The sequence below is a fragment of the Drosophila willistoni genome, chromosome 3R, assembly GCF_018902025.1.
Source record: "Drosophila willistoni isolate 14030-0811.24 chromosome 3R, UCI_dwil_1.1, whole genome shotgun sequence".
Classification (NCBI taxonomy): Eukaryota; Metazoa; Arthropoda; class Insecta; order Diptera; family Drosophilidae; genus Drosophila; species Drosophila willistoni.
The window spans coordinates 31,761,602-31,788,066 of record NC_061086.1 but is presented as its reverse complement, the minus strand read 5'-3'; the positions used below and the strand labels follow the sequence as shown (position 1 = coordinate 31,788,066).

General features: G+C 38.9%; 1 protein-coding gene across 3 annotated transcripts in view; it reads right to left on the bottom strand.

The window, feature by feature from the left end:
- Positions 1-26,465, bottom strand: part of LOC6649506 — a 75,474-nt gene that overhangs the window by 38,852 nt on the left and 10,157 nt on the right. The window contains exon 2 of one of the 3 annotated variants that reach the window (XM_047009257.1): positions 24,846-25,275. In XM_047009257.1, coding sequence (XP_046865213.1) covers positions 24,846-25,089 — 244 coding nt within the window. In that variant the 5' untranslated portion in view covers positions 25,090-25,275. Of the gene's footprint in view, positions 1-24,845; positions 25,276-26,465 lie in introns of those variants that run through there. The other 2 variants (XM_047009258.1, XM_047009259.1) reach the window with 2 other exon arrangements.

The following is a 26,465-nucleotide window of genomic DNA, read 5'->3' as shown; positions in this document are numbered from 1 at the left end:
GTTCCTTCTGCTTTTTCACCATCATCACCATTCACTCGCTCTCCTCTTCTCTGGTGTCCTCGTCCTATCTATCTTTTTGTGTGCGAGTTTTCAGCTGGTTTTTTTTTTGGCGGCGACCATCCTTATGTCATTCGGGATTATTTTGTGGGTTAAAAACTAATTTTCGGTCATGAAGTGGATTCTTGCTTTGTGCATGTTGCCGACATTTCGTGGGCCATAAATATGCAGGCAACTGGCGACTAACAAGAGTCGACCAGCAATTTCATGCACTTCATTTGCATAGCAAATGCTTTAGTACTAGAACTCTCTGTATGTCTGTCGTCAGTCCGTTTGGCCTGGCAATGGGAATCGCATTGATTTCATGCCACACGCCCCAAAACCCATCTACATGTGCGTATATATAGGCAAAGTTAGGACCTGCCAAGGCTTTCAATCTCAGGGTTATCTTGGGGCCACTTAAATGAATTGTTTCTAATTTTCTACTCGCAAATTCTGTAAATTTATAAATTGGTGGAATAATTTAAATGATTGCCACAAAAAATACAAGGTTTTTTCTATCAAACCGAAACATTTTTGTTGCAGTTTAAAATCATTATCTTATTCTGCAGACAACTGCATATTTATTTCGAAAACTTCCATATCCATCAAAAGGCTTAAAAGTCAAGATACTGATCTTTGTTTTCTAACATTCAATTTGATTTTCCTTTGCCAATTGAATCAAAATGTTTAAATCCTAAATGTCCAATTTTGCCATCTCTTCATAAAGATTTAATTTCTAAATTTGAAGGCCAGATTTGTTTTAAGTGGATATGGATACTCATCTCTGATTTTCAACCGTACAGCAGATGGGCTACAGTCTGTCAAGCAGCCAACAGCTGGAGACCGATCAGGACCAGTGAATGTCAACAGTTGAAAGTGCGTGACCAAATTATTTCATTTTATTTAATTTATAGCTCAGGCTCACAGAATGGAAGTCCTTGTTGCCGGTGACTGTGCTAGGCCCAGGACCAAAGACTGGGACTGGTTTGTCTGGCATTTAAATTTAACTACAGACAGACAATGCGAACGGAGTTCAACACAAAAAACAAAAAAAAAACAGAGGAATACAACCGCACCGACCGCTCTGCCCATCAGTGACAACAGCAAGGACCAACAACAACAACAACAACTGTAACAGCAGTAACAACAACAACAATAAGGACAAACACATAAAGTGTCGCCTGTGGCCATTTTCATGGGCAACCAAGCGAATTGGGTGTTGAAGTTGCTGTTGGGCATTCACAGGAACAAAAAAAAAAAAAAAAAACACAGAAATTCGGAGAGTATGATAAGGGGGCGAGCGAGGTGGGGACATTCCCGCCGGGGGATTATGGTCAATTATGTGTAAATACAATTATTGTTATTGTTGTCGCCGATGTTGCTCTTCTTGTTGGATTCCTTGCTCTTCTTTTACTGTTGTTGTTGTTGTTGTCAAAATAATTGATGTTGTTCTATAATTGTTGATGCTGTGCGTGTGTGAGTGTGCGTGTGTGTATTGCAGTAGCTGTGCATTTTTGAAATGGCATAAATGTTATTTTATTGCTCATGGCACTGATTCATCGATAATTCACAAACAATAAACGAGATTGAATGACAATTGTGCAGACTTTCCAAGCGAGTTAAGAACCATAGGCAGGAATGTAACCCAAAAATATGCAATTCTATAAATTATAAAATATAAATAATAATTGTCCATGACTAAATGGACTTTCTTAATGTTTGAAATAGTTTTAAATCGAGTAAAGACACAACTAACAAGCTAATTAAATCATATACTTAATAATTATCTTGTATAATTATTAAAAAAATACCTATAAATACTCTATCTTTTTTTTTGTTACTCATCATAGTCATATCTATCAACTCTTTTGTAAGCATTATAAAAAAAATTAATAACACGTATGAAGGAAAACCATTTTTTTGTTTAGATAAACTAATAATTTGTTTAAATCTGTCTAGAGCCCAATGAAGAGAAAAAACCAACTTAATTAAGTCTTAAAATTTAAACATAATTGAATTAATCTGTTAAATGTTCTGAAACTGTAATGTATTGGTGTAAAATAAGCTAATCAATTGTGTTATTAAGCCAACTAAACTGCTGCGAGTCTAAATTTTGCTCATAAAGCAAATCCTAAAAGTATGCAAATAAAACCAAATAAAAGTGAAATATTTAAATCTAAATATACGTTATTAAAGTTGAATACTTGAAGGAAGTAAACAATTTATACTAAAAGTAAACCAACATACCATAAATTTAACCAATTTACTATATAGATTTAAACTAGCACCTCTTAAGTTTGTTTGTTTTCTTCATAAGAAGCTGCACTTTTAATTTGTTTTCATTTGCAATTTATAAGTCCCCATTTCAAATTGGAAGTTCATTTCGTTAAACTTTGTCGTTTAGCAGACAAAGTCTTCAATTACGCAGAGAAGCAGAAAGCCAAAACAAAATAAACACATCAATAAACAGAGTTGACAAAGATTTGATTGCATTATTACAAAACAATTTGCATTCGATAAAAGTCAAAAGCAGCTGACAAAGTCATAAAAGTCGCGCAATGAAAATTGACTGCCCCAGAAGCACCGCCCCTTCGCTTTCTTATCGAGGACGTGGCGGGAGAACTTAAAAACAAAGACAAAAAAAAAAAAAAAGAAAAGAAATATGCAAAATGCGCATAAATCTAAGGGCTCGACAGGCGGATCACAGGCGGAAATCACAGCAGCAGACGAGCCTGAGTTTCCCCCAGTTTGCTTTGCCTTTGCCCCACCCGCTTAAATCGAAGCAGTCGAGGAGAAGATACACATACATATATATGAAAATGGCCTATCAATGAGTATGTCGACTCAACGATGCCCTGTAAAAAGTTTAATAAGGAGAATTTTGAGAATCATGAGGATTTAATCTTCAATGGTTAGATAACTAAAGCTAAGACTAGATAATAAAGAAGACTTAATAATAAATTTCATTTTATCTCTTTCTGTTTATCCTTTTCCGGGCTACAGGGTATACAAAAAAAAGGGGAGGCAAAGGTCCTGGTTCGCGCATGCAGAATAAATGATTTTCTATTTGTTAAGTCAAAGTGAAATTGTCTATGGGTGTCTGTGCGTGAGCTTTGTGTGTTGACATTTCGTTTGAGCCGCCATCACTCACTGACTTGGCTCAAAAAAGTAGAATGAGGAAGCGACAACCCATGTGTGTGTATGAGTCTGTGTGTGTGTGTGAGGTAAAGACAGGACTCGGGCATTTACATTTCATTTTTAGTCGTTCGTCAAATGTTTTGGCCGCTATGTCATCTCATTTACAAGACGTCCGTCTCCTTTTTTTTTCTGCCCTTTCCCCCTCCACCAAAGGAGGTCAAAGAGCGGCACATATGTCAAGTGTTGAGCTCCGTCCAAGAGAGACAGAGAGAGGGTGTGAGTGTGGGTGGGGTGTAGGTAGTAGAATTTTATGTGTCTCCAACGCCTTCTCTGTCGGGCTTAAAGACAAACGAAAACGAGGGGAAAAAAATTGTATACATATATTTGTATATATACAAAAATTTTTATTCTTATCCTCCTGTTCCTGTTGCTTGCTTTTTCGCTCTCACTTTTGTCCTGTTTGTCAGCTTTTTTTTTGTGTGTTTGTGCTGCTGCATTATCCTTTTTTTTTTACGTGTGTTCCATTGTTTTAAATTATTTATGCCTGCGTAAAATATTCAAAGCCTTGCCAAAGCAAAAAGCGTCAGAAAGAGAAGAGAAAGGGAGAAAGAGAGTGACACAGGGAAAGGAAGGAGACAGCGTATAACAGGAACTACTGTAGGACCGCCGGAGAATGGCAGGCAGGTCCAAGTTATTATTCATAACACAGCAGCATCAAAGTGTAAAGGAGTCTGCGACAATTCCCACTGCCATTTGCCATCCATATACCAACCAGCCGGCCGTCGCACTTCCCAACGTCCCCCCCCTCTCTTGTTGATGCCTCTTTCTCAGCCTGTTTTCGAAGCTTCGAGTTTACGTAAATTATTTACGACCTTCAGCATAGGCAAGAAACAAAAAAGAAAGTAAAAAAAAAAAAGACGAAAATAAAACACAAACAGACAGATAGAGGGGAAATGTTATTTTGACAATAATAATGCCAAACCATATAATTTGCAGCTTTGTTTGCCATTTCGATTCTGCTGTTTTGGCCAAAAAGGATTCACTGTTTACGTTTGTCAACTTTTGTTGCGACATTTTAATTAATTTAAGTGCTTTCCTCGGCTTATTTTTGGCCTTCTCTTTAGCTCCTTTGCTCCGTTTCGCAATTAGGAATTGCGTCAGCGAAATATTGAATTCGAATCCCCCACATTCCTTCCTCCCCTCCCCTCGATCACCATTATCCATCCTTTCTTCCTTTATTTTTCCTTCCACGTGCTGACCTTGCTTTGCGGGCTTAAAGTTTACAAAAAGTCTTAAATTTTGTCTTCTTTCAGCACTTTCATGGTCTTGGTCTTGGATGGCCACAATCAACCTCTAAATATCACCTCATGCAGGTCATTAGGACAGCAACTTACTAGTACAAATTGAAAAATCCAACACGCTTCACCTGCAGTGGCAAGTTGTGTGGAAACTTAAAAAGAAGTCAACTTGTCGTATTAACTTAACATTTTGACATCCCACACCTTCAGATACTTTAGCTTCCAAATGCATCGATAGATTCAGGGGTGGATTGAGGATGTGGGAATCTTATGTCATCTAAACTTTCTTTCATTCATTCTTTTGATTTCAACCAGACACATATATTTTGGCTTATGAGAAGAATATTTACAATTAAGAGTTCATGCTTTAGGCACTTTCTACTTGTTTATTGCCCTACTTAAGTTTTCACATCAATTTGAACTATGATCTTTGTCTTTAAAAATCTCAAGTTTGTGTTTTGAGTCTCTTTATATCCTTGCTTCATTGATTTTTGTTCTGAAATATTTATCATGTATAACAATTTGACATAAAAAATCATTAAAATATTCACATTCTCTCTCAAAATGCTTTTGAAATGTCTGTGATCCTTTAAAGATACCTAGTAATAATTGACATTCTTTAAAGTATGAAAAAAGTTAATGAAATTTAATTTATCATGGCAGCAAAACCTAAGCAATCAGCTGTTGGATACTAGATTGAAGCCATGAACTATTACTTTAAGTTTCCACGTAATTAATTGTTAATGTTTAAAGACTTCATTTATTCAATGAAATATAGTACTAGATAGTTTGACAGACGTTGTAAATATAGACATCAAAACAGTAAAGTTTATATAAAAACTATAAAAAGTCTCACAACTAACAGACCATCGTATAAAATACAAAGAACGGATAATTCAATCAATTAAAAAACGTTGCGATAATCAAGGACGAAAAAATAGACATATTTCTATCACTTTTTTGTATTCTCTATTATACTCTATCTAATAACAACTTAAAGGCTAAGAAGTCAGGTAAAAAAGGTTACTTCAAATCAAAAATCCGCCACTGTATGGAACAGTTAAAGTGTGGGCGGTTGCAAGGTTTTAAGTGGCACTTTGGTTTAGGTTTTGCAGTTTGGTTTTGCTTTCGGGTTTTGGCCTTTCTTGCTCTGAACTTAACCGATGGCCAGTGAGGCTTGTGGCATTTCTCTTGTTGACTTCTTTCTTTCTTTTTGTTTCTTTGTTTTGCTGTTGACTTGCGTTGAAAAGGTGTGGAAGCGAGATGTTGAATTTAACACCAATTCACTGGCACACCCACACACACACACACACATAAATATTGTCGCGCATTTGTTCGCAGCTTACGAAAACATTTTTCTTAACACGCTGAGCCATTTTTTGCACGCTCGTTGTACTTTTTCAGTAAGTTTTGTTTTGTTTGCGCCGCGCGCGCCATCACTTTTTCTTGCTCAACTTCAATTTGGAAGCTGCTGGTGCTCCGGAGAGTGTACAATTTAAAGCATTTACGAGCGCAATTTATCTTTCAGCCGGGGCGCCAAAGTCGCAGACCGCAGTCAACTCAAGTTGCACTTGGTTTCCACTTTGGCTGCCTTGGTTTGGTTTGGTTTGCCAGCTTCGTAGGTAGGTTGCAGGTGGCTACCCGCAGCTCACAGCATAGCAGAGCAGCTGCCGGGCTGACATTTTTCTTGGCGTAAATCTGGCATGGAACTTTAGCTGCTTTTTGCAGCTCATTGAATTTTGTGCGCTTTTGTCTGCCAATGCCATAAAAGTAGATGTACTTTTGCCCTCACTCCCATCCGCTCCGCCACCATCCCTTTAGCATATCCCAATCTCTATCTCTCTCTCTCTCTCTCTCTTCCCGGGCCAGTCCACTGTACTGCATGCTTTAAGGAACTTCGCAACAAACAAAACCTATTTGAAAGGAGAGCGGCTTGCGGGCTTTATCGTATATAGTATATCTTTGGTTGCAGGCATCCCAAAGTGCTGTGCATGTATGTACATACTTCTATTCCCTTGGCAGAGTACCTCCTCCTTTTTGTCCTGCTCTCCTCCCGCATATTATCGTTTATTGTCAATACGAAAGTTTTATGCATTTGCAGAAAGAGAAACTTTTTTTCTTCGCCCCCCCCTGCAACTTGTGCGTTAAATTGTGTAAACGGATTTTTACCGAACAGATCCTTTTTGCATCCTAACTGCGGGTACATACTAAAAAGTCAAGCACACACAGACATGTGTATTTGAGATCGTATAGGAGGAAAAGTTCCAAGAGTTTCCCACACACACACACGCACTTGAGAAAAAGTTAACAAAACGTTTTGGCTCTTTGAAAAGTTTTGATTGTGTGAAGCAGACAATATTTTTTACTTCATCCTCAAACTCCATGTAGTTGCCAATCATTGCTATTGCCACGCCCACCCCACACACACACCCACACACACACACACACACACACTCTGCACGCAATGTTCCGCTTTGTATGCAACGATAATCGCAGGTCAATTTCATAAACAAATAGCCAGACCGATATCTAAAGTACACTGCATAATAACTGTAATGAAGCCATTGCAAACGGACAGACAGACAGACAGTCAGAAGGACATATAAGCCGAGCACTCGGAGTGGTCTTATCTAAATTATAGATCAATAGGCCGGCCAAGGGGAAAGCCTAGAGAGAAAAGGGAGGAGACACATATGTCTAAAGGTGTCTACTGCGTGTCAAAGCTAATTCCAGCCCAGGACTTGTAATGCCTAACATAATAATTTAGAACAATTTGTCTGCGTGTCTTTGACTGGGCTTGTCGGCTCTGATCAGATCTACAAGTTGGACAAATGCCCACACAGCATTGAAATTGAAATTAAATAGATATATTCCATTTTTACGTTGCCCTTTATTAATGCACAAATGCAAATCTACAGAGAGAGAGAAAGAGAGGTGGGAGGAAAAGGGCTGACATCGGCAATTGCCTATCCGTTTTATTGACGCTCTAATTAAAGCCATGGCTAACATCGATACGCTCAAGGTGAAGCAGCTCTCATGCATTTGAGTGTGTGTGTGTGTGTGTTTGTGAGTGTGGCAAGGACAACAGCTTGGGATCAAAACTGTGTTGGCTTTGTTGGCAGTTTTGTTGCAAAGTTTGCTGTTATGGCCATGGTAGTAACAGACAACAGCAACACGACACCCAGAAACACAAGAAACAAGAAAAGGTTAGTTGAGCTGGGCTGGCTGAGGTGAGGTCATGCCCACAGAATATGCTGTATGCATTCAGCCAGGTAGCCCTACCTGGTTGCCTAAGCTGAAGCTGAACACAAAACGTTAACAACAACAACAAGAACAACAGAAACAGCACCAAAAGTAGCAGCTATGCTAACAGTTTTATCGCCAGCTACAACGCAATGGCAAAGGCAAAAGTCGTAATAACAACAGCAACGAGTAAGTGCCTGAAATTGCCTAGAAACAAAGAATGGGCCAGGAATTCATGACGAGGTAAGCCACAGGGAACCCAACATTGCGGTAGCATGGCAAAAAGTGCTCTCGCACAATAGAGTCACAAACACACACACACACACACTCACTCACTCACACTCAGTGTGAATGATGTGATGTGACGTGACGAGGGTGAGAGACACGTTGCGCGATATTACTCATACGCACCGAGTGCAACAACAACGTTGGTTTTTGAACTGATGCTGAAGCATTCCCATTGACCATCAATCCTGTACGCTTAGTAAACCCAATTGACACATTTCAAATGAGTTTAGGGTCTCTGTTCAACTTTTTCAACTAATTTTGTTAACCCTTTGTATGGAATACGTCCAACACAATCAAAGAGTCATTTTTGACCACACAAAATGCAATCGTTTGGTCTCTGATTAAAGGGAATCTAAGTTGAGAAATTCACTATAATTTTAAAGTGTTTTTGATGTTACTAGTAGGAAAATTGTTTGCTTCAAAATTTAAAATTTTAACATTCCAACTTTAAACATGAAGATGAAGGTTACTTTCGCGTATAAGACTGAAAATAATTGTTCCTTTGGCCCAGGTTATTGAATTATTCAACGTATTGTCATCTCACTTGGCTCAATCATCAGTTTTCATTTGTTTAATATCGATCGATTATGTCACATACATACATACAGGCGTAAAGATTGTGTCTACTCAAATTGTATAGAGATAAATAAGTTATAATCCATTAATAGCACAAACTGAAATCCGATATTCTTGCCACTTTACTTTTGCCGCAAGGCAAACAATTGGCAGTACAATAAACAATTAACTGTGGGCGAGACAACGAGTCGATTAACCGCAGCTCGGTTACCGCAGGCTAGTCAATGTCAAGCCTTGAAAATCACCGAAATGAAAGTCTGCCTTGTCCTTCTCCTGAGTTGTGAGTTGAACAGTTTACAAGCACGCGCCCAAATAGCAGGCAATGAGATTCTTTTTTTTTTGTTCGTTTTCGTTTTCCTGTCGTACTCAATAAACGACGACAACGGGCGGCCAAAATGGCAATAAAAACGGCAATTGATAAGCAGCAACAGCAGCAGCAGGAGTCTCGCCAAATAAGCCAATGAACCAACAAGCAAACAAACAAACAAACAAGCGGCGCAGCGAAGGGCGAGGCAAACAAACAATCAAACGATAAACGAATGCCAAGAGCAGAAGAGCAAATTTTTGGGAAACAGGAATTGGCGTGGATTGGCGCAATAGACGGTGGCGGGAGGTCCAAGGGGCCGTAAGCATTTCAACCTCAATTTGGCAAATTCTATTACGATAATAAGGGTAAGGGGCTGCCGCTGCACTGTGTGTGATGCCGGGGCGAGGGTGAGTAAATAGCCGGAAAATGCTTTATGTGTGTGGCCAAAAAACCAGAAAACAAAAATGGGTGAGGGTGGAAAAGGCAGTTAAAAGCCAAAACAAAGCGCCGTGGAAGTGTATCGAAAATGAGCAAGATCCAATTTCATTTCGATTGTTATCCAATTTCAGAGCAAATCAGTGCAAATGTTTTCATTTTCATGCCTTTGAGGCACGACACACAGGCAAAATGCCATAGAATAGATTTTCCTCGCTTTTCCTCGTCACCAAATGTGTTTCTTTGTGTGTGTGTGTGTGTGTGAGTGTGTGTGTGTGCGTTAAGCGTGTCAATAATTTGTCGTAAAGTCCTTCGGTATGAGTTAAGTGTAAATAAGAGTCAAGTGGAAATCGAAATGGAAACAGAAATAGAAATGAGCGGATAGAAAGCAAATCAAATAAATGACTTCAAGTTGGAGCATAGAAAACGAAAAAAAAAGAAAAGTAAAGGATTGCCTCCTAGCTACTGCGATGTTATGTAATGTAATGTGATGCGATCGAGGGAAAAGCTTTTAAGTTATTTGTCGTTTTGATTTTAAGCCCGATTAAGAGCATTAAAGCCCGGCTTATCCAAGCATAGAACAACAATGCTTGGCAATCAGCTGTGCGGGTAAAATGAGATGGCAATGAAGAACATAAAATGCAAATCTGCGATTTGGTTTGTTAAACATTTGCTTAACCACAAAAAAGCGAAAGCGAAAACCCGAAAGTATCTCTCCATATCCCCAGGAATGGCACAAACCAGAGCGGAAAGACTCAAAATGAAGTCGGAGACAACGTCACGTGGCACGAGTGTCAGTGTCAGAGTGGGAGGGAGAGAGACATAGAGAGAGAGAGGGGAGGCAATAGCAACATATGCTTTACACAGTCTAGGAAAAGACTGAGGGAAAACAATGCGGAAAATATGCGTGGGGAAATGAGCTAGCCAAGGCCATGCGGCTGCGGCTGTGGCAAGGATCTGTGGCAGGAGTGGGGCAGGGGCGGGACGTTCTGTTGCCAGTGCTGGCAAATGAAGGAAAATTACGTTAAATAGAAAAGAAAACTTTTCCACTTTTTAACTTTGGTTTTTTGTGCTTTTTTTCTTTGGTGGTGTTGTTGTTGTTGGCTTGGTAGTCGCGCGCGCGGTTGTTGAACATTTTACAAACAATTTAAGAGCCGCATTAAATTATTGTTACGCTCGCAGCTTAAACTTTAAGACAGCAAGTGTAAACCCATTCCCATTCCCGATTTCCCCCCCCCCCCCCACCCAATCCCAACTCTCAGCCAATGGTTTTTATTATTTCTTTCGTTTCGTTTGCCTTCTGCTGCTGTTTTGGCCTTTATTTTTATGGCCAGCCACCTTCTTGAGGGGCGATAAGAGTGAAAAATGGTAAATTAAGCAAAAGGCAGCGGCTGGATTCTGTTTCTTATTGTTGTTATTGTTGTTGTTGTTGTTGTTGTGTGTGTGTTTCTACCAACGCGCGTCAGACTAAATTAGAGCAGAAAAACTTAATTTGCCTTCTTTTCCTTTCGTGTTTTGTTTTGATTTTTTTTTTTTTTGGATGGCTGCGCCAAAAAGTCGGCATCACATTCCGTTGTAAGCGACCACGCCATCAAAAAGTGAATGGAAGAGGGGGGGATGGGGGTGGGTAGGGTGGGGGCAGGACACCAAAGAGGAAAAGGCGCAAAATAACAATTATGTTTTAAGGCAATTGTTTGGGTTTTTCTTTTCTTCTTTTGGCAATTATTGCTGCTGTTGTTGTGGTTGTTGCTTTCCTTTTCGCTTTGCTTTGTTTGCGCTTGTTGTTTTGCACTTGTAATTGAGAATGAAATCAGGTTAATTAGAGTAATGACCACTTGGCTGTGACTCTATCGCGCTCTGTCTCTCTCCCTCTCTTCTTCTTTTGGCCAGACACATTTTAATTTCATGTCAAAGGAAAGGATAACAGGCGAGTGGTCAAGGCTGATTGAGATGCTTACACACACTATATGCAAATTGGCTTATGATTGTTCCAACAAGAAATTTAAGTAGTTAATTTATTTATGGACCAGATGTCGGAGAATGGGCAAAAACTTTCGACGACCAACTATGTGTCTGTCCTCTCATAGTAAACTTGTGGACAGGCTAAACCAACACGTGCTGGCGTCTAAATCTACACCACGTACTTGGCCAACACTTTTGAACCCATTTACTTGATATGGCCAGACAGCAACCCAAACCGAACCGAACCGAACTGAACCTGTCAGCCCCATACTGGCAGTCTATGGAGCTATCCATGGACCCGCCGCTTGTCCGTTATCAGGAACCACTGGGATGTAGATATGGGCTGGTCGGGGGGGGTGGGATGTTAAATGACTTTTAATTGGTGTTAGTGCACGTCATCGCTGTCATCCTTCTGGCCGCTGCCTTGTTTGCTGTTGTCATGCGATAGTTGCCAGCCAGAGCCATGAAAATTTCAGTAAAACTTTGAGCACATAAGTTTTTTTTAGTTCCCCCCCCCCCTTTTTTTGGTTTTTTTTTTAGCTTTTGCTATGGTTATGGCTATATTACATATGTATATGTACGTAGAGAAGTTGACTTTTCTGGCAAAAACCCTGCCAAAGTTTCCCCTACAATAATAATCACTTTGTAAAAGTTGTGGCCTAAGCCATTGCAGTTAACGAATTTGGTGGTGACGCTACAAACCCAAAAACCAAAAAGTTCACTTTCGAGAATCGTTCAAATTACTAAAGCCCAAACTAAAGGAGGGCTGCAACTTTCTTATTACGTTTATCTCTGCATGTTAGTCGTAGTTGTGTATATATATATTTACATATATAGTAAGCATGTGAGCCAATTAATACATACCTTCCAACAACAAACTTTATATATGTACAAATATCTGACATAGTTTCGTTTAAAGTTTATATTCAACCACACAGAGTTGTCGATTAAAGTAATGAATGACAGTAATGAAACTTTCAATTCAAACAATGTTAATGAGTAAATAACATATTTCGGACAGACTTAATATTTAACTGTAATTTATGTTTAAAGTGAGTAAAAACTCCATATGATACTCTATTTGGTATTTTAAAATATATATAAGATATATATCTAAGTCTCCTTATGAACATTTTACAACATTAGCTCTTACTCCTTAATATTCTTCGGAGATGTTTTAGAAATTTGTTGAATATATCTTATTAAATATTTACTTTAATCAAAGGCGGGTCTAGTTTTAAATCATTAATTACTATCTTTTAAAAGATATAATTTATGTGTTTTAAATATGGAATTCTCGAACTGTGTATAGCATAATTTAGGGGATACCCACCTAACAGCCACAGATCTGCCACTGACACTTATTAACTCTACACTTTAAAAAATTTGGTAAATGTGAGAATTAGTCGAAATTTAAAATCTTTTTAGATACTCAAATAGACAGAGGATGGCTAGAGCGACTCAGTTGAATAATAAGAACATAAATGTAGAAAGGCTTAGTCCTGGACTGGAGACTGGACCAAAATAAAATGCTCTTATAATTTTTATTTAATTATTAACAAAAGAAAAAGAAACCATCTTATTGAACACTTTTAATTTAACAAGACCAACACAACGTCTTCTTCCAGCAACTCAAGCCTTTCTCTCTCCTCGATTGACCATTTATCGATATCTATTTATCGGCATTCTGATACCATTAGGGGCTCTCACGCAATCCTACATAAATTTATATATTCTTTATGTTTTTGAGGTCGATTTTAAACTATTTCGGAATTCCCTCAAAATAAATATTTCTATATATATTTTTTTCTTTGTATGTTGTTTTTAGTAATTAATTGTTGGTTATTTTGAAAACCTCTAAAAGATTGCTTAATATAAGACGGACCTTTGCCTAGAATTGAATTAAATATGAAACGAAAGTGTTTTCTGTGATTCGACAATCTATCATATCAAACGAGTGTTTACTGTACGCACAGGGTACAATTCAGGGCTTCTCCCAATTGACAATCCCTTGAAATATTTTCGCCTTTATTATGTCATAGAGTCAAATTGTGATATGATCTGAGCATTTGTGTGCATAAATGGTCATATGAATGATTAAAATATAAACCAACAATACATATACACATATGTATGTATGTACATATATTTTGTTGTTGTTTTAAATAAATTAAACATTTTACTACGCCACACAAATTGCGGAGATTTTGTTGTTGTTGTTGTTTGTTACCTCACTCTATTTTCACCCTCTTTTCGTGTTTTTTCTTTGTTTTTTTTTTTACCATTTGTTGGATGAGTCTTTAAAAATTTATGTATGAATTTGATGTGTAAATTCAAATTAAATTTTTGTTGTCGCTGTTGCGTGTACAGCGACTTACACTTGCACGCCAAAAAAAACAGAAACAAACACACACTTATATAAAATATATATAATAGTATATACTATATATGTACGGGTAGGTTGGGGAGGTATACATATGTATTTTTTTACAGCATGACTTTGCGACATATTCACATACACCTACATAAGTTATAGGTATATTTCATGCCAGACGGAAATTCACAACAAAAAAAATGAGGGAAAAAAAGAAAGGGTTTTCGGGGCAACAACAACAACAACAGCAGCAACAAAAAGCCCGCTTTGGATGATGTCGTAGGCCTACACAAAAGGGGAAAGCTACACGCAATTTGTATTTGTTGTTGTTGGTGTTGCTGGTACTTTAGCAGTTGTTGTTTTTGACGTTTTCATTTTGAACATTTTGCGTTTTTTGACCTTTTTTTTTGCTTTTCTCGTATGCCAAAGACACACACACACACGCACCAACACTCACACACATACACCACAGAGCGCTCATTACCCTTACACACAAGGCTCACTCAATCATAAATGAATGCACACTCACACACACACACACACACACACACACACATGCTTATTTGTGTGTGTCCAACCGGTTTACATTTCTACAAAAGGAAGTTGTTACTTTGGCTTCCGGTTTAGCCGAATTGTTATTATTATTTATAAGCGCTTACGATTGGGTCGGGGTCGGGCATTCAATGTTACATTCAATTTCCATCACAAATGATTTTCGGTACGTGTGCCCCACTCGAAATTCAAGGGTCGATGACTGGCATAAAAATGGGTTTGAAGTGAAGTTTTTGGGGGGTTTGAGACAATGGGCAAAGGTCAGCAGTTGACTCATTAGGATTTGCCTTTTACCTTTTTTTCTGTTTGGCTCTTTCATGCTGAATGCTGGCTCATGCTTTGCTCTCTGGTTAACATTAATCAATTAAATCAACTCAATCGCAACTAATCTGTGGTTCCTTTGCTGACCTGGCAACTTCTCGACTTCTCATCTGACTGGCTGACTGGGCAAGTGATTTTTGGTCCTTTGGCTGGCAATTGGCTTCATGCAAAATGCAGCAGCTTAATTTGTTTGTCCTTGTTGACTGTTTTGTTGGCTTTGCAATTCAGTTGCAGTTGCAGTTGCAGCTGGAGTTGCATTTGCAATTGCAATTGTTGCTTTTGCAGTTGCTTCTGTTGCTGCCGATGACATTTATTAGCTTGTAAACATAATGCGGGGGCTTTTTGCAGCTTACCAAGAGATTTGTCAGACTTTGCTGCACATAATTTGCCTCAACGGCCAATGAAACACAATTGCAGTGCAATCATACGATACATATATGTATATGTGGGCATATAGCATATTGCAGATCTGGCTTAATTATTAATTTATTTATTTTTCAATTTGACCAATTGACAGGCTGATGGGCAGCTTTAATACTTAAATTGTTTAACTAGCATCCGTTTAATTTATGCATATTTATTATGTGGCCGGCATTTGATTTGCGTAGTCTGACAGTGGCTTCTCTGCACTTCTCTTCTCTACTCTTTGTCTTTTTTTTTTGCATTCGTTTATGCCATTTTAATTAAATCATATAAATGTCAATAATTTCACACAGCGCTCGAAAGTATGCTTCAATTAGCCGTGCGCATAAGAGTGACCGCAAAAATTATACAAATTATGAATATATGAAATAATGTACAATTGTTATTACATACATATTTGCCATTGGCTGTTTTTTTGCCGTACACATATAATTACATATCTGGAAAGTTTTAGAGCAGCAGAGAGAAAAAAGGAAGCGGTGAAAATTACTATAGAACTATAGAAACTATGCATTAAGCTGCCTTTAATTAAGTTATATACCTAGTCCTTAATCCTATGACACTTGAGTTATTGAAGCGAATAATAAGCCTTTTGATATTATCTTATTGCATAAACTTTTGAGTGTTAAATAAGATTGTTTCGTTCTATTAAACCAAATAAATTTATTCCCTTATTGTAAACCAATCATCCCTATGAGCTCTTTTGCGATAGTTCAAGCTTCTTTTCAGCTCAGCTTTTTATCTATAGATAATAAATTTTAAATGTTTCTATCTGATAAGTAACTAGGCACCTCGTTCAATGAAGTAAAAGGAATGGGGGCATCTTTCTACTTGGAATCAAGTGAAACAAGTGAACTGACAATTGTGTTTTTATCCTTTGCTATATTATATAGAACATCAATTATCGCTTAAGGACTCACAAAGATGTATATAGAATTAGCTGGAACTTAGATAAATAAAACAAATCAGTTCTTGTGAGGAGAACAAAGAGTGACGAAGTAAAAACGAGTAATTTCACTTCATATATGTCCTGATGATTTGTGAACGTGTCCAATCTCAGCCTATGGGTCTTATGTCTTGTTCTCTTAGACGTGAATAAAAATACAAGAAGTTGTCTTTGAATATATAAACTGTCATACAAAGCGATTAACTTGAGAAAATATACATACTCATGTCCAAGCTAAAACCTCTTCTGCTTCTTAAAATGATACATCGGATTATATGATATATCAGATTATTGTCAGTTATCCGACAATGACACAACTGAAATTGCTCTGCTCATCTTTTGAGTTTCTCTTTATAATATTTTGAAATTGTAAAAATTGCTATGCCTGTCATTTATCAGATTTGGCTCATTTATAAGCGGATGCCATGATATTGGCTAAAAAGGTTCTATCAAAATGGAACGATTCTCTGTGCTTGTGATGCAAAATGCCTCAAAACTAAATGCACGACTCCGCCAAGATGATTTCGCTCTGTCAACAAAATGTATTCAAAATGTAAAAATGCCAAGAATATATGTATATAGCAAACACACAAAAATATAAAACTCAACCGCAAAAAGAAAAAAAAAAATGATAACAAAAAGTAGAAAAGTTACAACAACAACAACAACGACAATGGAAGCAAAGGGACACACTGAAAGGGGGAAAAAAAATCACAGCAAAATGTTTTTCAATCTACGGAGACACGCGACAACCTTCTGGATAGGGAGCCACTGGGGCTAAGGGTGGCAGGAAAAAACTATTGAAAAATGTAAAGCAGCTGGCAAGGACGACGACGACAACATTGGAGGCAACGGCACAAGGTGAAGGAAGCCAAACGAAACGGAAGCAGCCGAACAAGATGTCGACAAAAATCATCAACTACTGCGACTAACTGAAATACAAAGCAGGACGCGGAACTGAAACTGTAAACTAGGAAACTGGGAAACGTTGCAGAATGAAGCAATCGCAGACAGCCAACTATTGCAGTAGATTCGCCATTACGCAGACAGCAAGGACCACGAAGAGAGAGAGAGACAGCAGATTGGTGGGGCGAGACTCCTTTCAGCAGGAAACCAGCGAAGCGTTAGTGAAAGTGTTTGCCAGGTGGAGGGCCGACACGCCTGTCGTCGGTTCGTTAGTGTCTCAAGGCGGGCAACAAAAGCTTGTATAAGTGCTGCCTGCTTAAACGCATTGTGATTCGATGTTGGTGTTGGCACTGTGTTGTGGTTGTTGTTGCTGTTGTTGCTTTGTCATTACACTCCATCCAATATTCCACAGACGAGATTGCAGCAGGAGCACATGCACACATACACACACACCCATACACGAAGACTTCCGCAGACGAAAAGCTTTCCGCTTCCGGTTTCGGGTGAGGTAATATTGTTGCAGCAACTTTAAATATTAACAGTTAAGTAGCGTGTATGTCGCAAGTTTTGTGGGTGTGTTGCTTGCTTCGATTTTTCTTGCTCTTATCGCTGCCGGCATCGACTGCGTGCAACTCGACTCGCCTTGCCTCGTTTCCAGTTGGCTCACCTTGCCTTTCACCCTCTCGTCCTCCGACTATTCCCTGCTTCTGTCAAAGTGTCATTTAGATCGTAATGGTTTGATATGAGCTCGCAAAACACATTAAAAGTCTTTCGTTACAAGCAGCAGCAACAACAACATCAACAACAAGAGTCCGTACAACAACATAACCAATATTTGGCATCGGCTTTCACATATATATGTATATATATATATATACATAAGCTACTCATAAGCTGATAGCCAGCCATTTGTACTCAGCGTGACGGCATTCCAATTTACTTATTCCAACTGTTTTATGAATCGACTGGCAATTAATTAAAATCAATAAATTGGGTCACTTTTTTGTTTTGATAGTAAGTAGTATATTACGTATACGCCATGTGCGACCTAATGAATTAACAATTATTGCTTGGCAAGAGAAGTTTCACTTCACTTTTGACTCTTGTATATTTTTTCACACCACAACCGATCATTTATTACGAAAGTTATATTTAGTTAGGAAGGACTCAAGTAGTAATGACACACAATGAAAATTGGTAAGAGTTTCATCAAAAATTAAAGAGTTATAACTACAAGCCATTGTGTTAACCTATTATTAATATGTTGTTGATTATATTAGAAAAGAATAGCCCATGGAATAGTATTTTAAAAGACTATTTTACTGACAAGAAAAGTATCCAAAATGATAGCCGCTGATCTAAATAGGTAATTGACCAATCGAAAGGACTTTCCGAACATATATCGGCTGTCAAATTACTCAAGTTTAAATATTTAACCTTAACCTAAACCCTCAAATCCCCAAAATGGAATAGTTAATTAACAATATTACAGCTGTTAAGGAAAAAGCTAAAACACTGCAGTTGATATTTATATATACATATATAATTTGTTGGTATTCCAATTACCATTTACGAACAATTCTTAATCGAACTATGTGAATATACAAGTGCGAATTGGTAATACGATCAGTATTTTGATTATGGGGTTAAAATGTAAACCTCACATTGTAAGAAATAAATTATGTTCATTTGGCTCTTTGACTTTTAACCGGTTTTCCACAATTTAGCACCTTCTTGTTCTGTGATTTATGTTAAGCCAATCTTTTTTTCTCCCACCTTTTTTGTTTATGTTGTTTTTTTTTTTTGAGATGAACAAATTAAAGTAAATTTTTCTTCGTTTTAATTTTATGCCTAACGACTTTCGACCTGTGGGTAAACCCATGAAACGGCATCTAAAGCGACTTTCTAATTAGTTTGGTTTGTCAAGAGAGATGAAGAAGAAGAAGAAGATGCCGTCTCAGTCTATGTACGCCTCCCCAGACTCACCCCGGACTCCTCGACGACAGGGCGCACTTGACTCAATTTATATGTGAATGGGTGAATGGATGATGGGATGGTGCGAGGAGATGGGATGGGATGGTGGTTGGCTGCAACCACTTTGACGGTATCAAAACTCATATCTGCTTTTGAATTCCAAGAATGTTTTCTGAGACTGGCAGAAACCCACACACACACACATGAAAATGTTTGAAAGCAGAAAAATGTAAGGCCATAAAAATATGTTACAATGCTTCGTTGCGTTATGAAAGAAATTATAAAGGCAACCGGTATCTGAGTGGGTGTGTTTGTGCGTATGTGTGTGTTGGCAACGCGAAGCCACAATTTCCGCAATTAAATAAAAACGCAAACTTAAGCCGCAAGCAATGGCAGTTGGGTGGGTAGGGGGAGGGGTTGGCCAGGTAGGTAGGCAGGTGCCCCAAAATGAATGTTGAGTGTCGCTTGGCTTGTCGGTTGGCTGAAATATTTGCATATGTGCGGAAGGTGGTGGAGATGATGATGGTGCTCAGGAGGAGGCAGACGGTGGAGGCGGTGATGAAGTGGCTCACCCACACACGCACAAACACACACACAGACAAATGCTGTGGCACGCAAAGCGTTAATGTATTTTGATTTCAACCTCAGCGTCGACTAACGTCAACGTTCGGCTGCGTGGCAGTGAGTTCATTTTAATTTCACAGACATGCGACTGGCAAAGAGACACACCAATACACACACACACACACACACACACACATGACACACCAGCACACACAATACAAAACACACACACACATGACACACCAGCACACACAATACAAAACACACACACACATGACACACCAGCACACACAATACAAAACACACACGCGTGTTAATATTTCCACCATTTTGCGTTTTGTATATAACTTTTCGTTGTTTTCTTTCATTTGAACTCAACTTTTTGGTTGCCATTTTATTTGTCGCAAAAGGCAAACATCCGAATAAATTTAAAGAGAGCAGCGAACAAATCTTAAGTAAACTAAATAAAAGTAAAACTTTGCTCATTTGTTGCCTGATGTATTTGCGTATCTCACAGATACACAAACGGTGTATGTTTGTGTGTGTGTGTATCTCTTTTCGTTGATGCTGTCAGGCAAACAAAAAAAAAGGAGTAAGGCAAATTACGAATATTTGCCATAAAAATATCAACACGAATGCCGTTTGTATGGTTAGAGCAAACGCCTAAAAATATGCTTTTAATTTTATATGCATAACAAATTTATGCAAAGTGCGCGGTCGTCAGGTGTCCTCCACGTTGTCTCTCCCTTCCTCACTCTCTCTCTATGCTTGAGTGGTGTGTGTGTGTGTGTGTGTGTGTGTGTGTGTGTGTGTGTGGGTGCTGACAGCCTCATGAAATTATATAAAGATGCTTACTAGGTCGTTGATATGCCTTCGTCGTGGCTTCAGCCTGCTATTATATTAAAATTGCGACTACGTGCGGGTTAAATGTGTGCCAGAGTCAAAGATAGACTGAATCCTACACTGGGTCTATATGAAAAGTGAATTTTGATGGATGATGCCATGCCAAAGCACCAGAGAGTCAGTCTCTATGTGTGTGTGTGTGTGTGTGCCTGGTTGTGATTTATACATACAGTTCTATGTATCTAAATATATTCACCTGAGCACCGTGGCTTTTTTTTTTTGCTGCTGCTGCTCAACTTGCCACCAGCAGATGAAGGTGATTTATTTTTCACCAGTCGGTATGAATTTTGTGGCCCATTAAAGTGTCATTAATGGAATGGAGAAGAAAATTCATGAGTATTGCATGCCTAGCAGTTGCATTTCTAATTAGACAAAATTCAATTTATGCCACACACAGACAGACAGCAGACAGACTCTGATTGTTGTTAACGAGAAAAGCGAAACGAGAACCCAGAACCCAGAACCGCATGACGATATTAGTTGCCCCACATATTACAGCAGTATATTACAAGCTGTAATCCCTCAAAAATTGATGTTAAGCTCCAAGAGCTTAAAACCATGATCCTCATGACACACACGCAAAAGTGGTTTAGCCCCGCTCAAACGCAAAAGAATAGCAGAGAAAATAAAGAGAAAAGTGAAATCTGAATGTGAATCTGAATCTGCAGATGTATCTAAAGCTGACAGAGTGTACGGCAAACACGCGGATATGTATAAGTATTTAACCCCAAAAAGGCACTTAATTAGCAGCCTTGACTTTCAACACACACACACACGCAGTTAAGGAGCACTGAGGGGGAAAGTTAAAGCGCCCCACCAAATGGCAGGTGACTTTAAAGCGCTTTCATCAGACATCAGAAAGGAAGAAGGGGAGGCTTCTCTCCTGGTATGGCATGGGACTTTGTCTGGGGCAACTTTTGCTAACTGCAAAAGGTAGCAGCATATTTTGTTCTGTATTTTGCTTTTTACTTTCTACTTTTTTTGTGCCCTGGCTGGAATTTCGTGCAAATAAACACACAATTTTAATTTACTTTTTGCTTGGCTCGCTCGCTCTCACTCAGCTATGAACATTTTTTCTCATTTGAAGTGAAATCGAGACAGGTCGAGACCATAAGCAGCGGTTGCCAACTGTTCTGAGGGGCAGCAGTTCAGTGGCAGGCAACGGGCAGGCAACCTTTTGCCATTGCTGAGGTCGCTGCTTGCTGTTGCTTTTTGTCTTGTGCCGAATTTTTAATTTGCCAGGCAAACAACGTAAAGAGAGAGAGAAGAAGAGCGTGTGAGTTCTGCCATCTACCCATTTTCTTTCTTCATTTGATGAAGGTCGTATTCATGCTACTTCTGATGACGATGATGATGATGGTGCAGCAGCAGCAGCAGCAACATCTCGCGCCCATCAGTCTGAGCAGAAGGTTAAGTGCAGAAAGCTTCTTTGTGGCTTTTTTTCTTTCTTTTTTCTTGGTTGGTTGAGTGTGCTACAAATTGAAATATTTTACTCGACCTGATGCTTCTGTATTAAGGCTCACACACACACTGAATATTTTGTGTATTTTTCAGGCTTTCAGGTTGGCACGTATAAATAATTTGCATTACTTATGTGAGTGAGCGTTGAATTTAATTACAATTTTAACTGCAACTTCTGTAAATGCACAATACAAACTATTGACAATGTAAAGGTAATGGGTGGGGTAAGGTGCGTGGCGTGGCATGGTTTGTTGTGTGGTTGGGGCACGTATACGCAATAACATTAAATTGGCATTGGTAACACACACACAAACGAAATATGGCCACACTCATTGCAACAGCAACAGCCAACAGCAGGAGTAACAGCAAAAGAAGTGCTGACCCAGTTTGACTTTGGCTTCATAACTAATTCACGCTCACACACACACACACACTCGCACATACGAGTACACTCACACGAGGGGCAGTACATAAAACATTGTGTTACATGGACCTTCAGGCACCTATGCGCGAACATTGCGCCGAGTGTGTGACTGTGTGTGTGTGTGTGTGTGTGTGTGTGTGCATCGAATTGGGTCGGAATGGGTCGAGCATCGGAGTGTTGCAATATAATTAAGGTGGAATAACTTAAGGGCATATGTGTGTAGTGTAGTGTCTGTTGCGTTTTAAATTGAAGCGATTTAAGCATAAGCAGATAAAATGCAACAACAGTTTGCTATTCCTTTCCCCCACTTAAAGGTGAGCAATTACTCTACAAGACAGGTAAAAATACGTACAAAAAAAAGATCAAACACTTTACATAGCATTGGAATCATTTAAATTTTCAATTCAATATGAATAACATTCCATTTTCCTTTTCCATTGGCCAAACAAAAATTTACTACATACGAGCAAAAAATATACGAAAATTTTATGCTGATTAAAATCTTATGTCATGCCTTAGCACAACGACATCAGACAGACAGGCAGACGGACAGACGGGCAGACGGACAGCTCCACACAACTCAAGGAGGCACATCCGTCGTCGTCCTCGTCCTCGTCGTACTCGTCATCGTTGTAGACATTGGCCACTAAAAGAAAAATTCCCATTCAAATGCGAATTCGAATTCAAGGAACTTGTGTACATTGGTGCAAACTCAATCTAAAATCTATATACATATGTACATGCCTGTCGTCGTCGGGCCAGGACGAAGGACCAACATGGACATGGCCATCGTAGTGAAAGAAAAAAATACGAGTAAAAAATATAACAGAAATTTTTATGTCCCTCAACGTCAACCTCATTGCAGTTTCATGTGTGTGTATGGGTGTGCGTGTGTCCTTTTTTCCCCTTTTGCCTTACGATTTCTTAACATTCAATCAATTCTGTAGTTTTGCTTTCAACCTTTTTTTTTTTTTGCTAAGTGGCAGCTCAAACGTCAAGCATATTGAGAGCAAACTTTAATGACTAATTTGCCAAGGCAACTTTGGTCAGTCTCTCTCTCTCACTCTGTTCGTCAATCAATCAGTCAATTAATCAAACACATTTACTCGCTTACTATTTATTGTGTATTACCTTTTCAAGCGTTTTGCATTCGTAATAACCAATTTGCCATCATCTTTTTTATTTTGTTGTTTTTCTTTTTACTGTAACTCGAAATCGTAACAAAATGGCAACAAAATTGAATCGATATTTATGATTATTTAATAAACTCAATTACTAGTAAATGGATCTGCTGCCAGTGCGTGTTACAAACGTCTCTCATTCTGTCTCTCTCACTGTGTGTATGTGTGTGTGTGTGTCTGTCGCCACGCCTCGTTTTGTTGCAAGTTGCACGAGGTTAATGCACTTACTTTTACTTTGAGCCAATCGAATGCCCAATGGATGGCAAATTGACTACTCACTCCTAACTTACGCCACTCGGCGATTCTCTGGCATTTGCTCTTTCTTTTTTTTTGAATACGCCGACGACCATTTTGACATTTTTAATGTAGGTAAATGAAAATTTTATGAAAATGCCATTAACAATGATTTTACCTCGTTATTCTCTGTTTTTTTTTGTTGCTTTGTTTGGCCAAAAAAGTTTTCTGTGCACTCTTGCTAAAAGTTTTACACAGTTGCCATTTAAACCCTGGGAAGGGGCGGGGGAAGCGAAGGGTATAGCCAAAGAACTTTTTTGGTTGCGTTTAATTGCTTGGCAAATGGTTGAATAAGGGATTGAAAGCAGAATAATAAAATGCCATTGACATTTTCTTTGCTTCCTCCCACACATATTTTTTTTTTTGCGCTCTCATTCACATCTGTTTCGGTTTTTTTTATATGTTACATAAGCATGACCATTTTGAAGCTCGTTAACTGCATCAAGTGTATGAAATCTTTGGTCACAACACGTGCCACAAAACACACAAACTTGGCCACAATGCAGCACACAGAAAACTATTCTTCTTTTGCTTCGAGCGATTGCAGCAAAAGTCGAAGGAAAAGCGAGACGACAAGGATATAAAGACAAAGAGGAGAAGGAGGAGGAGGATACTAGAAATCCAATGGACTGGGTCTGGCATATTTATTTAGTTTGCTTGGGCCAATTGTTGTTGCCATTGCAGTTGCTATTGCCTGTTTGCGGCACGTAGCAACGCTCAGCCAACATTTAAAACAAGTCAAGTTGTTTTACTTACCCCCAAAATCCCCACCCCCACTTGCAACTTCTCTTTACTCTCACCTTCTCTTCTCTACATATAAAATGTCTCTCTCTCTCTGTGTGTGTGTTGCCGCACAATAAAATGCGAAACAAAACCTCAATTCAAACTGAATATAAATTGTTTTACAGCTGACGTTTGCTTTGCATTTTAAATTGTTTTAAACGTGTGCCACACACAGTGACTCTCAAACTGTGGTGACGTACATACAAACATGTCGCTCTCTCTCTCTCTCTCTCTATCTCTATTTCCGCCACTAGATGACCCAACCGGGGGGGAACAAAAAGGTCATCGTGTTAATTGGAGCATAACTGATGACATCTTTCACTATCATCCGATTTCACCTTTTACCTTCATACTGACCATTCAAGTGTATGGAAATTCATTCAACTTGCATGTGTTCTAATTATAGTTGCCTCAAGTCGAATCAATTGCTATAAATGTTATACCCTCGCTTACCCGATCTTCCAATGGTCAGATCTGTCTCCAAGGCCGTGGTGACCGATGATATGGATTTGTCTGTGGGCAGGGCAGCCGGTGGCATGGGCAGGGGACCCACTGTTGAGGTGGTCGTTAGATCGCAGCATTCACGTTCGGGAAATTCACTGCAACTGGCCAGATGTAGGGCACTGCCAAAGAGTGTGACCCAAACGCTGAGGCAGCAGGATAGAATTTTTAAGTTTTTTATGCGAAAGCGGGTCATGTTGTTGTTGTAGTTGGGCTTCTCTTAGCCGTCAGCTTGATGATGTTGATGATGAAAATGATAGTGTTTCTTTTCTTTTTTTTACTCTTTCTGTGTGGTTTGCTGATTACAATAATTATTCTAGCATTTTTACTTTACTCGAATTTACAATTAATGTTCCATTATACACAGTTTTACAGTTGCACTCTACTTGAAAAAAATCACAATTTCACTAAAATTTAACTTTGGCATTTCAATGGATTTAAAAATTTTGCGTTAGCCTTGGAAATGTTTGTATTTTTCGGAAGAGGAAAAAAAAACCTCTTGAAAAAGTGCACAACGAAATATTGACAACAACAAAGAGAGGGAGAGAGACCGACAGACAGCCAGCGTCGACAGTCAAACCATGAACAGCATTTACAATTACTTTCAACGAAAAATTTATATAGACAACAATAGACATAATGCAGCAATAACGGCAATGGCAATGGCAAACGGCAATGGTAACAACAAAATCCATAAGCGAACTGAAACTGGAAAAGTAAACGGAAACACAGACCCGCCCACAGCAAACACTGAATAACATAAAAACTTTTTCATTTACAATTTGCTCAGTGGGTCTATGGTGGGTCTATGGCCATGTAGCAGCAGCAGCAGCAGCAACAACAGCAACAGCAGCAACAACAACAACATCAACGTATAACAAGAAAATGTTGAAAAGTTCTTGGGTAAATGCGAAAAGTTGTTGCTGATGTTGTGTCGTCATTGTTGCTGTTGTTGTTATTGGTGTTGCTGCTGCGGTTTTTCGCCTTCTCCTTGTCTGTCTAGTCTCGCTTCGGTCGGTGGCGTATGCGCAATATGCAAGCAATGCATTGCATTCGCTTGTCTCTCTCTCCGCGAATTAATTCACTTTGCCACTTTAGAGCTTTACGCCTGCTTATCAAGCAAATCGAGCACAAATATTTACCAAATCAATATGGTAAAACATATATGCTACATATAATTTGCTGTGATTTTACTCAAAGGGAAACACACACACACAGTCGAGTCGAGAGAGTGTCGAACACTCCCGTGAGCAATCATGTTAACAAACAGAAAAAAAGGAAATGCCAACAGGCGAAAGGCGACAGGCAAATGCAATACACACGCATCTTTGCCTTGGCAAAAGCGACGCTCAGGGCAACGGGAATGAACTTAAGAAAATTATTGTCAAACAGCAACAACAGCAAGTGGAGAGAAAAGAGAGAGAGAGAGAGAGATGGGTAGGGAATGTTGATAGCAGACATGTTGCAGTCAATAACGTGCGGCAAGCGGTAGAAAGACGAGAGAAGGATGACGATTCTAGCCAGTCAACGAGGCGAATGCAGGCAAACACAAACGACAAACATTGGGCCACA